Source organism: Manihot esculenta, chromosome 14, assembly GCF_001659605.2.
Source record: "Manihot esculenta cultivar AM560-2 chromosome 14, M.esculenta_v8, whole genome shotgun sequence".
In the NCBI taxonomy this organism is placed as follows: Eukaryota; Viridiplantae; Streptophyta; class Magnoliopsida; order Malpighiales; family Euphorbiaceae; genus Manihot; species Manihot esculenta.
The window spans coordinates 9,068,892-9,083,035 of record NC_035174.2 but is presented as its reverse complement, the minus strand read 5'-3'; the positions used below and the strand labels follow the sequence as shown (position 1 = coordinate 9,083,035).

The window sequence follows — 14,144 nt, the reverse complement described above, 5'->3', positions numbered from 1 at the left end:
ACCATTATATTTTTTTTAACATTTATATTCTTTACACTATTTTAACAACCATTATATATTTTTTCTGACATTTATATCTTTTTTATAGTCTATACTCTATCGTCGGCATATATATATTCGTATTAATGTCACTGATTATTTGTGGATATTAAAAGATACTAATTTATATTTATAAATTTATGAGAAAATGTGAGATATTAAATATATTTCTACACAAACCCTTCATTTAATATAATTTATTTTATAATAAAAAGATTTAAATAAATTTATATATAATTAATTAATTTCATAATAAAAAATTTAAATGAATTCTTATAAAATTATATAAAATTTACTTTAAAATGAAAAATTTTTAAATTAAAAAAAATTATTTTTTCATTCTAAATAAAAAAATTTATTAAAAAAATGAATTGAACTAAAATTTTGTAAAAATCTTAATATCAAACAAAAGGTAAGGATTTTACGATCATAGAAATGGACCATACATAAGAACTGTAAAAACAGTTCTTTTTGTCATTTTCTCATAAAATTCAATTAAACACATATAACTCTTTCACCCAGAAAACCACATATCATCACGAATAGAAGCTATGAAACGGTAAATTAATATTTATATATATGTATATGGTACATTAAACGAATCAAAATTTCCAGTGGCCACTACTCAAGAAGAGAATGATGAGGCAATGGGCAAGTGAAAGGAGTAACTTTGAATTATAACCCCAATCAGAAATTGCTTGCTTTGCCAAATCAAATAACATCATTAAAGAGAGTTTCTTTTTGTTGCTTGGTTTCAATTCAAATCACCAAACACTACCGATATAAGTGATGTCTCATGTGCAATGTATAAATGAAATAAAAGTGGAAGTACACAAAATAATCTGAAGAGCTCAAAATACCCTTATCCAATCTCCACCTTGTCCATTAAATCTTCCAATTCTTTTTTTTACGTCATTATATTTACTAATTATGTATATGTCCACCATTCATATTTATCTTTTATATACTAGATTAAAGAGTATTATTCTTTACCATTCTCTTTGAGCATTATAAACATTTCCTACATTAGCCCCAGTCTCAGATTCGCAGTTTCTCTGATCAACATTAGTTCTTATTTTACCTCTCAAGCTTGATTGCCCTCGGCTTGAGTTGGCCCATAAATCTTTCCTCTTCAGTAAGGACATGGCGGAAGTGGCAGCGGTGGCCGTATGGACAGATATCACCAGCAAGGACCATTCTGCATACCTCGGTCTTGTAGCGAGGGTGACGGATAACTGGGCGGAGCTCTTCAATGCCATGAGCAAACTGGCAGTGGTCACCGTATGGGCATGTCCCTGTCTCCTGCCATTTGTTGCACAATTCAGTCTTGAACATTCCTTGGTTGTAGACCTCAAGTTCAAGGGGCTCCTCCTCCGTCTTCCCTCCACGCACGTAAACCTTTTGCTGCATACAACATCATCATCAAGTCAACACACTATCAAGAAATTAAGGCAGCACGTAGATGCAGGAAGTCCCATTTCATCCATTTAGTTCCAGCACGTTGACAAATAAGCGTTTCTAAGCAAAAATGATGCGTCATATGCGCACACATGTTTATTTCCTCCCCCGTCTCCATGGTGGTCGAGGCTTGGATACTTTGCTGATTAAAAGTAGCAAATGAATGAATAGATTGTACACAGTTCTCTCTAATTTACGCAAGGGAAATGCACCTATTCTACACGTCTAAGCACATATATATTCTGAAGATTATCTGACCTTCACATTCATTATCAAAAATAGATAGCTATCTCAAAAATTCTTGTACATACTTGGGTCTACAAGTCAATTTAAACATCGTACAACGTTTATCATGCAAAAACTGATGTAATATCCCTGGGGGTGTGAAGAGAGTGGAGATATTATCTCATGTCTCTCTTTAGAGAAAATTTAATATAGTAAGGGTAGGTTTTATAAAATTTTAAAAATTTTATGTATGTGTTTGGGACAATTTGTAATTTTTAAACAAATATTTAGGCATTTGATTAACGGATGAGTGAATAATATATTTTCTTGAAATCAATAATATTTTCTTGAAATCAATAATATTTTCTTTTTAAAATTTTTAAATATATATTTTTTCTCAAATTAAAAAAAATTAAAATTCTAATAACATCAAAAATATCTTAATTGAAAAACTTATTATTCTTCTTTTTACACTCAGAGTGTAAAACTTTAACATCGACATCTCCTTCTCCGTATCTCCATAGTTTTTCCTGCCTCACTCCTATGGACCTTCCACTCCTTGCATTCAGGTCTAATTTCTAACTACCTAGTATTTCCTCCATTCCTCGTAGAATTAATTGTTCATTTCAATTCAAAATCTTGAAGAAACGAAAAGGATATGGCCAGAACCACGACCGCCGATCAGCCTGACTTTCCTATCAAGGGAGTGATTACTCGTTCAACTCAGACGTTCTCGTTATGGTAAACTACTAATGGTTATCGTCCTTTACCAGGTGCTTTCTGTTTTAGCTAAAAAAATGTTTTTAGATCTTTTCCTCGAATCAAGAAAGAACTAATTTCCATTCTCGAAAAAGAAAGAGCTACTTTTGTATTGAAAAAATAACGACATAATTATAATTAAAGAAAGCGGACTATAGAAAATAAATTAGGAAAAGATAGAGAAATTTACCACTGCTTTGATTGGACTTGCGGTTTTAGGCCGAGTTACGCCCCTAGTCTTGCTCACACCAGCCTGGCTCGTCTTCAAGTATCCATTGGACCTCACAGAAATGCTCTTAGGCAACGATATTCTCTCCGTCGCGTCCACGGTCTGCACCTCCATCACGCTCGTAGGACTTTCATGTTCGCACATCTCTTCTCCTCCATCACCTCCAGTGATGCACAAATTACGGAAGCCATTCAAGATCTCGAATGAAGTGGTGTTGTAATCAGAGGAGAGACAGTGTTTCTGGACCGAGGCTTGGATGAGGAAGCTCAGGTGGTTGTTGAGCTCGCGGTTGACAGATCGGAGAGCAGCATTCTCCTGGCGTAGGGACTCTACTTCCATGGCGGCCTCGCGAAGGCGCGTGATACAAAGAGCATTGCGGTTTATCAGGTCCTGCTGTTGAGTCACAAAGCGAGTGTCCACGTAAGGCGTGAGAGTGTGAGGCGATTCTGGACAGAATATGGAAGTGAAGTCGACTTCGTTTGGGAGAAAGTCTCTGGATTTGGTAGCAACGATGAGATCGTCGTTAGCGGTGGTGGAGGCGGCGTCGTTCTGCATTTCTGCTCGATAGCTAGTATTATCTTTTCTGGCTGAAAATAACATAAACATATTTGATCAAATAACGAAGATAACCGCCATAGATCTAAAGCTTCAAAATATAGATTTCAGAGAAATAAAATCAGAAAGAACCCACAAAATAACTCTTAAATTTAATTAAAAAAAAAATCAAGAAATGTGATCTTTGAGGCATAGTTCTAATGCACACCAGAACCAGTAAGTAGAGAACCGAGAAGGATTCTTCTCTTCTCTTCTCTTCTCCTCTCCTCTCTGATATTTTGTAGCAGAGGGAGAGATAAAAGAAAACCGAAGGATTTTATAGGGAGAGAAAAAAATTGGAGGGAAATAGAAGAAGCATGTTTGGTGCCACTGCCAGGTGACATTGAGGAACGGAAATCTAAAACCGTTTTCAATACGAGAACAATTTCTAACAGAATTTTCACTTCTCTCCGGTGATACATTCATTCTAATGCTACTCTTTTACCACTATGCCCTTGACAACAAAGCCTTCTTTTTGCATTATTTTAGGGGTATTTCAGTGATTTCAATGTTTTTTACATTAGGGCCCTACCCGTCTAGTTTAATCTGGGACGTTGATTCTGATTGCAAGCCATTGGGACGGAGCAAGTAGGGGTTTCTTCTTTGGGTGTTGGGTCCCATAATACAGCTTAGATTTTTAGTTTTCTACACGTCCTTTGTAATCATCGTAGAGAGATGAACTGGAGAGAGAGAGAGAGAGAGAGAGAGAGAGAGAGAGAGAGAGAGAGAGAGAGAGACTGCTGATCTTGTTACTACTTCATGCATCAGTAACAGCTAGTAACAGAACGTGGAATTGTAACTAATTTACGCAAAGTATACTTGGATTTTGGTCCGATCTACAAAAATGATTTTATTTTATTTTTCACCAAAAACATACTTTAAATGGTGCAGGATGTTCAATCTCAAACTACTGAATTTTAAATGCGCAACTAAACCAGCATTGAGAGATTAGATAGTATTCTTGGTCCAAGAAAGAGTTGCATAAATATCAAAATAAAAATCAGAGATTACTGATAAAATATATATATATATATATATATATATATATATATTTTTGGGTTGAGAGCTTGAGGTTGATTACAATATAATAAAAGGTGAAACAGCTAAGAGTATTGGCAGGTACCGTTGCGGTTAGAGAAACATTTGATTATACAATCGCTTTGTTTTGAAGTTAATTGAAGAGGAGTGGTAATGGTGAAGTTAGGGCATTGAGGGTTCCAATTTTCAAGTCATGAACATGGATTAAGACATATGCCATTACATGAAGATGAAGATTGGAAACAAAACCTCATCATGTTTCTTCTTGTTAGATGAGTTTGCTTCTTTCTCACAACTATAACTACCTCATTTTTCTCCATTTGTTTCTCCATCAAAATCTTATTTGCTTTACTCTAATAATTCCACGGTTGGTGAATACATATATCATTAATGACCAAACTGATCCCACATTCTTTCCGAGTTGTTAAGTTAGCCTCTCTTTTTTTAGCATACTTTCTTTTTTTCTTTTAAAATTCTTTTGAAAAATTGAATATTTTACAATCTCAACCACTAAATTTTTATCTTTTATTATTCAAAATAATTTTATTTAAACTAAATTTATATCATTCATAGCATAAATATATAAAATTTTACACGTGTCTCAATATCATTTTACATCTATATAAATTTAATTTAGATAAATTTTTTTTTGTAATTGATAAATTCAATTTAGATAAATTTTGCACGTAATCGATAAGCATGGCAGCGCCCTACTTTACCGACTAGCATTTAAATCCAATATGAAAAAATGAGCTCTTAAGATTGCACGGAAAGTAGACTTAATACCAATGTATAAAATTACAGTATAACCCAAAAAAATCCTTTTATCTTAATGGATTAACATTATTCATTTATGTGTTTACCAAAAAAACTTGGCCTTAACACGGCTAGAGTGTGATGTTCTTTTTCTTTTTCTTTTTCTTTTTTTAAAAAAAAATTTAAAGGAGAGAAAAAAAAAGAGTACATATAGGTTTCTCTTTCACTTTTGTTCAAGTTTGGTGATGCTACTTTTCTTGATTCAACATGCAGCTGTTGCTCAGTATCATCATAGCAAAAGGCCAGCTTATTTTCTTGTTTGGTCATTCAAACTAATCATCCAAACAACATTGATGAACAAGAGATGAGAAGCTAAGGCGTTTCTGTTTAAGTCACAGGTAACAGGTCCTCTTTTCATCCAAAGTTGTTTATATGGTGTAAGACTTTGACGTCCGTTCTTCTAATTCCTTCTCCAATAACCAACTTGAAAATGAAATTTATTTCCGAAAAACCAAATACTTGGTCAACTAGTTTATGTACACTAGTACAACACCTGATGCCTGTAACAAGAAAATTTTAAGATTTTCCTACAAATAGTTCACCAATCTGCTTAGAACATTCAATGCAGCAGGCTTCAAATATACAGACATAAAAGAATCGGTTGAATTGAAATATAAGTATGACAATAACATACCGGCTGAACCGCTTTAGTTTTATGTACATAGCCATTGCACAGTACATCCAATTAAACACTTCTTGTTACATCAATAGTATCAGAGTCGTAGTCTTCTGTCTTCATTATTCGGCCTTTTACTCGCTTCTGTACATCACTTCTTGCTTTCTTCTGTCCATGTCGAATTTTGTTTTCTTGCCTGCAAAAGGATAAGTTGTTAGATCTCCATTTTACTGTGAGTCTTGATCCTAGCCTGCATCTTCATACCCACAAGAAAATGTTCAAGGACAATACCAGAAACAAGTTTGTTGCATATTTATTTATTTTTGTTAATGAAATGGAATAAAAAGTTGTCTTTGGTTTCAACAAAACTATAAAGTTTGGACTTTGAACACAACCACTGCGTGTTCTGTGAGCATACAGACAACCTAATGCAACAATATTACCTTATTGAGTACTCCAAGTATTTTGGATCCAAATTTTATGTTACATCAGTAAATAAGTGCAGCTGGTCTAAAAGTTTTTCTGGTGTTTTATTAGTTGCTTAGGGAAGACGGTAAATATTATAGGCCATGGACTGCATTTTTCAAGGGAGTTTACTTTTATAGTAAGCATTTGTATAAAAAATGCATAAATAAAGAAACTGTCATTGTGCACTAGATTTAAAGAAAATAACGTCTAGATCTATTAGAGAATTAGAAGGATTTCTCTCTGTGTGCATGCTCCATCTCAAATTAGAGATCCAAAACTAATGTCAAACAATGGTCTCCAAAACCTGTGGACATAACATAAAAACAAATGCCAAGAAAATTTTCTATTTTTGTTCTTCACCTGATCTGTACTATCTAAGACCATAAGACTACCTGCTCATCTTCTCATGCTCTCTCTAAATCTTCCTTCAGAAGCACTGCCTCACTGTAATTACTCAAAGAACCCCACACATACAAAAGTGGATCTTATTTCTGTTTAGAGGTATAATAGTATAAATCTCTCTTTGTTTCACATAGTTGAGGTTCACTCAGTTTCATCTTGAAAATCCATGCAAAAATGTACAAAGTTAAATCTGAACTTATATTTTAGCTTTTTGTTGAAGTAGGTAGAGATTCTGACTAGCTAAATCTAAAAGATAAACATGCATAGAGCACATAATTTCAGAATCTCTACCTACTTCAGAATCTCTACCTGATTCAAAAGGGATACAGGTTAAACATGCATGTATGCCTTCAGAATCTCTCTACCTACTTCAGGATCTCTACCTACTTCAAAGGGAGAAAGTTGGGTAGTTGCATTGTTACAGTAAGCAATTTAGGAAGGTGTAAATGTACTAAAAAGAGTCAAAAGGTCATAGTTGTTTCAAATTATCCAAGAGTTTCCCATACATAATTCTGCTTGGCACTAATTTGGCACAAGCGCTGCAAGTCCAGCTCCAGAGGATGGGAATTCTGAGCACAATATCAACATGATATAGTTGCTGAAAAGTTAAGCAATGTCCAATTGCAGAGAACATATATTTAATAAGCCAAGTATTAAGCACAAAAATGAATAATTTGGGCCCTCCTAACAAACTTCAGTTTGAACTTCTAGTTTTCTTTACTATGGTATTGGAATATGAAACCTATCCCCATTAAGATCTAGCAACAAATCCAAGGTAACCTCATTTATTGTAATTCAGTTTCAGCAGAAAGGTAAATGTCAGGCATATGCTCGCCCATGAATTTCATCCCCAAAGGATTTTACTTAAAAAGACATGTAATAAATACCATACTCAAGCCCGTAGGCCATATCTAAAACTTAGCTCTGAGGTTGGGTGGCTCTTTAACACCAGAAACAATAAGTTTCACTAAAACAATAGAAATAAAATTCAAGATTCAGATGAACACCTGACAGGAGTTACTGCCAATACTTACACTCGAGTCTTCTGCTTCACTTTGTACCTTGCCATTGCATTTTCTTGGATGTCTGAATGTGCACCCTCATTATCAGGTGAATGACATGAAAATTGAGCCCCTGTGACATGTGGTGAAAGTCCACTATCAAGATATTCAGTGTCACTTCTTTCAGTGCCAAACCTTGAAAGAGAGAATGACATTGCTGAATAAGATGGCCGTATTGTCCGAGAAAACAGCAGACTTCCCGGTAACTCACAAATCTGGTTAGAAGAAACCTTGTCTTTGGCTACGCGATCAGGATGACTAGTGTAAACAGAAGATGCAATAGAAGTGTCCTGTTGTGACACAAAATTAGAACAGAAGAACAAATAGAAGAAAAAAAGGGAAAAGAAATGAGAAAGAGCATCAGTAAGTAGGGAAGATGAATATCTATATAAAAATTATTGAAAGAAGAGGATCAGCTTAAATTAGGGGGGCTGCAACTATATGCATTTTCACACTATGTCATTCACAGTTGACTGCACTCCAACAAGATTTTGTAGGTCTCATAACATCCCTAAGTTGAAAGTTTTTTTCAACTTAATCCTTCGAATATAGAGTTTGCAAGTCATTTAATATTTTTCTTACATCTATCTGCACCATACCACTTGCAATTTACATGATTAATTTTGTATTCACATATGGCTTAGGTAATTTCGAGTATAAAAAGCTTTATAGTATAAAATAAAGTAAAGCAGTAAAGCTCCACTTGATTGTTATTTGGACAGTCAGACAAGAGAGCAGGCCTTTTCCCTATGCCATAGGATTGGCTTGTACCATGTAGTGACTTAGATGATTGACTTAAAAGATAATGCAACAGTATTTGTGGGAAGAGTTTGCTTGAAACCATGCAAATTGAAGTATGACCAAGCAACAAACAGCCTAAGAAGTTATCACATGAATAAAGGTTGCCATTTGTGTGACAGATTTCGCTCTCAGCAACCCTCCAACACACTACCAAGGAGGAGAAGAATTATTACAGAAAATGGAACATAGTCGGAAGATTAAAGCTTTCTGTTTATTAATTCTCACTTTGTTTTGTCAACGTTTATCAATGATCTAGACATATATTTAGCCTCAGAAACAGCAGAAAATAAATAGTTCAGTGCTTCTCTATTTTTCAGTTAGAGAGTTCTCTCAATTAAAAGTTAACGACAAAAATGTACTAGATTAGGGAGTTTGAATGTTCAATCATCAGTTTTAATCATTTTATCATATTAAGATAAAAGCTGAACAGAAGTGCTAATCTACATTTATTAGAGTTCAACATGATATGAGGAAAGCATATATATTCGTAAGTTTTTGTAAACAATAAATGAAATGATATATTCATAAATTTAAGAAAGACAAAATGACATGAACATCACCTCCTTTATTCTTGCATTTCTGTCATGTAGTGTATCAAGGGACATGTCATCCATGGAGGAGCATGATGCATCTCTATCATCAAGCAGTGCCTTGATTGGATCTGGATCTTTCTCAGTTCCAAACAGTTCCTCAAAGTTGCGAAATGTTATGTCGACATCAGGTATGTTAAAATCATCATGAGAAACAATGTCTTCACAGACCCCAAGGTCCTGCATATTTTGAGACCACAACTGCAGATGTACATTAAAAAAAGGGATACAGGTTAATTTCAATGAACGAGTTCAGGATCACTTTCGAAACTTACATGTACACATCCTTCCAACATGACTAGTAGCAGATTAGCATGCAGGGGATTTTCTTGGATAGTAAATCAACGCAAACTACATCATAAACGTTCAGAATAATACTTCTCTCTTTTTAGAAAAGAAATCCTCCTTTTCATATTTTTCCATTTCAATTTCTAGTCCTATTGTAAGAACGACCTTTAATTTTAGCATTTTAATAAACAGTAGTAATTAAAATGTCAAGGTAATTACCAGGACTCCATTTGTTTTACAGAAAATATTTTATTCATGTTTAGACGTTTGGGGTAGTTAGAAAATTTGATCAAGGGAAAATATCTTCCTGGTTAAAAGGAAATTTTTGAAAAATAGGAAATTATTTTCAGGATTTTAGGGATCTTATCAATAACATTATGTAAAAAATTTATTAATATCTTTTATTTTTTAACATCACAACTAAATAATGGAAAATAACTTATCTACTTGGAAAATATTTTCCAGATGTAAGTTATTTTCCACAAACAAACAAAGTTTAAGAATAAAAAAAATGTTATAGTGCACCAAAATGTTAAGAAAATATCTAGCAAATTGATGACAGGATGAAGGGTTTGGTAAATAAATCTTCCATGAATTTGTGCTCGGACAGTTGCACCTGAAAAAATTTATTGTGGCTTGGAAATTTATAAGAATGCAGTATACTGAGAAAGGAATATTGACTAAAAATTCAAATGAAATAGTGTAGATACCATTCTTAAATTTTTCCTAAAATACCATTCTTAAATTTTTCCTAAAATATAATTAAAATACATAGATGATAAGAGTTAAAATTATTTGTATACGTCATTCACTAAGAAGAAAAGGACTCAATTTATCTATATTCCTTGTCAGACTGAAAGAAAAATTTTGCACAAGCAGAAATTAACAGGCACTATTATTGATTATCCCAGTTATGAACTGCAGTGCAGTGCTTTTGACACACCTGGCTGCTTTGAAATGGGCTTTTGCATTGCCAAAAGGACTCTCCAAGCAAAGGATTTGCAGCAGTTGAAGGCAAGGGCAAAATTTCTGGTTCAGAAAATGACAAAGGCAAAGAGTCCACCTTTATTTCCTGAAGTGGATACTCACTATTACCAGTAACTTGAGGATGCTGAAAATGATCAACACTGTCATCCAACTTATCCAAGCTTTCAAATATTGAAGAAGATACATCCATTTCTTCTCGACCACGAACCACAGGTGAACTGTTACCCATCTCAGTCAGCTGAAGCCTTTTCAAATCAAGGATCTGTTGCAGAATAAAGCCATTATTTTGCTGTTGTTGATCTTTGCCTGACATCTGAAAGATGAAATACAACATTAAGAACACCCATAAAAAGGTCAAGTCTTTTAAGAACATTAAAGTACTTCTTTTTGGAAAAAAAATCTCTCAGTAGCATATCCAAATGAATCATATGACTTGTAAATGCATGTAAAGACATTCTGCTTCTCCATTGCAATCCAACAAATATCAGCTGGCCCCACACATGGTCAAGGAAGATAGAATGTCTGACAAGTTGCTATTGCCAAGAAAGTTAGTAAGGATAATTATAAATAATACCAATTAAATCAAACACCAAAATTTCATGCAATTATAAACATTTTAAATTCTCTAAATTCTGTCCCCCTCAGTTTGTTTACTGCTCAATCCCACTTCAGATTGTGTGCCAAAGGCCAAATATGAAATATTAACCTTAGATGTCCTCGAAGAGCTTCCAATTGTTTGGCATGACTCTCTGGGTCTAGGGATTTCAAAGACTGCTGCACTAGGCTGCACAGAAGCACATGAAGCAGTAAATAAATGGTCCTGAATAGCACTTTTATCCAGCTCATCCAATTCAAAACCCCATAATGCTGCAAAATCTTTGGCAGATGGGCATCCCAAGTAGCTGCTGACAGTCCTCTTCTGATGCTGGGAAGAGACTCCATGTATGTTCTGGTCACAGATACGACATACAAACATCCGGTGATCCAAACACCTAGCATAAGCTGGGTGATTTCTGCACGAGTCACATAGAAGGGTACGCAGATGTCGATTGGAGAGCGCATTAGCTGAATGCACCTTTGCATCACAGGAAAGGCAAAGATATGCTCCATCAGCCTTGCAATAAACTACTGGCTGAAATGCCGTGCAGAATTCACAAATTTTCTCCATTTTATTATTTCCAGATCATCAATAAGCCCGCACTTCCCAGGCTTCATAAGGTTTCAACAACTTCCAAATTGAAATTTGAATAACTCCACCGATCATACCAACTTAATCCTCGAAAAATACAGACATCACTTCTAAACCAAAATTTTCCTGCAGCAATTTCCAAATCTGAAATAAGTTATTTCCATTGAAGAAAGAAAGGAAATCATTCATAATAACAAATTTGGGTGCTTCTTCTATGCTCACACTTTGTTCCAACTTATGATGTTTAAAACTTTAAATTCAACCAACAAAATCTCAAGTTGACAATATAAGGGCTTGAACAAAACATCGGAAAAAGAAAAATGATAGAGATCTTCCTTCAAGTTTGCTCCCTTGTAGAATCAATTAAAATAGATAAACAGTTAAGTCACTAACAAACTCCAATTTAATATTGTTGGAAATTTTGGGTAGAGATGCATTCAATTGAGCAGAGGTGTGCTTCTTCTGTAATTTTTCTTTCAACTGTGAAATTAAAGAATAAAATTTATTATCAGTTACAAGGCTGTAGGAAATGGGAGAAGATGTTAACTGTAGAAATTCCTTCCTATTATCAAAGTTGAAAGATAAAAAAAGGACAATTATTTTCTAATTTGGATTATATTGCTCTCAGTTCATTCAACCACATATAATAACATTCAACTTTCTATTTCCAAACACATCAGAGACTACAAAATTTAGAAAATATAACAATTTACACTGAAAATAAACATTTAAAGAAAAAAGGAACCAGCCGTGGTTTTCGCAGATAATTTCAGAAGCACCAAAAACTAAGCCAAAAAAAAAAGAAGCAAAATCCAGTAGCCTGAAGCACACAAAAATGCATTCCTACTCAAGAATCACACAAGCACCTAAAATTAAGTTCATTTTTCGCAATCTTTATTCATGAATGAATTAAAAGTCAGAGATCTAATTCCAAAGATTAAGACTCCAAGCGAAGAAAATTACCTGTGATTATGATCAAGCCTAACGAGGGAGAGAGAATCGGAAATTGTCAGCTCTGGAACTAAAATAAAATGCCCTTTTCTTCACTTCTTCTTCTTATGTGCTTCTCTGTCTATGAAGTGTCTATCTATCTTTACCTTTTTGGCTGACGTGTGAGCTCGGAGACTGAACTTTTCTGACATGGAAGAGAACACGTGGCTGTGCGTGGGTCCCACTGGACGTTATCCATGTGCATGTGAAACTCAGCTCAGCACAGAAAGAACTAACTGGTGGTGTGATCCATCAATCGTCATGTGATCCACAAGTTTACCTGCTCTGACCAATCACGTCTCTCCACGTACTCAGAGCATTTTAGTGGATGACGGCCAAGAGCTTTCTTGAAGGGCGGTGGAGTCCACGCGGCGCTTATCACGAGGCTGCAACCAACTGGAACAACCCCATCTTCTTCTATTTTACACGTGCATTGCATATGCCGCCCACCCATACTGATTCGTGTTTTCGGATTAAACGAATGCCAAAAACTAAAATTAATTTACAGCATAATTACTGAAGTTTATTAAAACTCGTAACTTAGTTTCCATTTTTGAAGACTAAGAATTTAGTTTTAAATTTTTATTTTATTAATAAAATATATTTTTATTAAATTTAAACTAACGATAAATTGATAAAATTAAATTATTATAAATATTAATATTATAAAAATTATAAAAATTAAATTTAAAAAATTAAATTTTTATAATTTAATAGTAAATTTTTTTAAAAAAATATCTGATTAATAGAATAAAATCTCAAAAACTAAATTATTCTCATTAAAATAAAAAAAATTAAATTATGAATTTTATTAAATCTGAAACTAGATTACACATTATCCAAAAGTAATACTATCTCCACCTGCTTTGCTATCAGTTTTACATAAAATTAAAAATATATTTAATTAATTAATAATTTCATGTAATCTTTTTTAATATATTACTTTTAAAGATTATATTAATTTATGTTATTTAATCATTCTTTAACTTGTTTTATTTCATGTACATGGACAAATAATGTTAAGAATTATTAAATAATATATGATTACAAAAAAAGGTGTTACATACTTTGAGACAGATAAAAAGGTGTTGTTTTAAGAGACAAAAAAAAAGTAATATAATTTTAATTTTTTAATGAATATATAGCAGTATTTATTAATTTTATTAAATATATTTATTTTTAATTAAGTTTATATAAAAAATGTGCAATTATATTATATTAAATAAAAATATTATATTAATATAAAGTTAGTAATAAATAATTGAATTTGACAAATTTTATCGAGTGAAATATTTCATTTATTAGCAAACAGAATAGATTAACTGTATTCTACATTTTTCCTTTTCCTTTTCTTTTTAAATTCCAGAATTACATAAACTTAAAGCTATAAATTAATTTGGCAGCCAATCATTGGATAATTAATCGCTGGAATCCTCACTGGTCCTGATCTGTCACACAGCTAGACCATGTAAAATCTTTGCCTTTTTTGTTTTCTTTTTTCCTTTTTTTATTTAATTTAATTAGTAGAATGGACATGCTTGCAGTTAATTGGATTTCGTTTCTTATCAAATGGACCTCTATACATATCCATTTA

At 33.3% G+C, this 14,144-nt stretch overlaps 2 protein-coding genes across 4 annotated transcripts; both read right to left on the bottom strand.

The window, feature by feature from the left end:
• Window positions 1-589: 589 nt before the first annotated feature.
• On the bottom strand, window positions 590-3,641 carry LOC110631331 (zinc finger CCCH domain-containing protein 15). The gene is made up of 3 exons (XM_021779112.2): window positions 3,474-3,641; window positions 2,672-3,297; window positions 590-1,443 (listed from the first exon to the last, which is right to left on the bottom strand). Exons 2-3 carry the CDS (start codon window positions 3,263-3,265, stop codon window positions 1,117-1,119), a joined length of 921 nt encoding a protein of 306 aa, XP_021634804.1. The 5' UTR covers window positions 3,266-3,297; window positions 3,474-3,641; the 3' UTR covers window positions 590-1,116.
• Window positions 3,642-5,574: 1,933 nt separating this feature from the next.
• LOC110630905 (putative zinc finger protein At1g68190) lies at window positions 5,575-12,771 on the bottom strand. Of its 3 annotated transcripts, XR_002490439.2 has the most exons (7): window positions 12,524-12,770; window positions 11,078-11,686; window positions 10,328-10,684; window positions 9,067-9,297; window positions 7,679-7,995; window positions 5,793-5,970; window positions 5,575-5,658 (listed from the first exon to the last, which is right to left on the bottom strand). XR_002490439.2 is itself a non-coding variant. In XM_021778547.2 (6 exons), exons 2-6 carry the CDS (start codon window positions 11,537-11,539, stop codon window positions 5,844-5,846), a joined length of 1,494 nt encoding a protein of 497 aa, XP_021634239.1. In that variant the 5' UTR covers window positions 11,540-11,704; window positions 12,524-12,771; the 3' UTR covers window positions 5,575-5,843. The 3 variants fall into 3 exon arrangements, 2 of the variants coding, with proteins under 2 accessions (XP_021634239.1, XP_021634238.1); XM_021778547.2 differs by having other exon boundaries at window positions 5,575-5,970; window positions 11,078-11,704; window positions 12,524-12,771; XM_021778546.2 differs by having other exon boundaries at window positions 5,575-5,970.
• Between the last annotated feature and the right edge of the window lie 1,373 nt (window positions 12,772-14,144).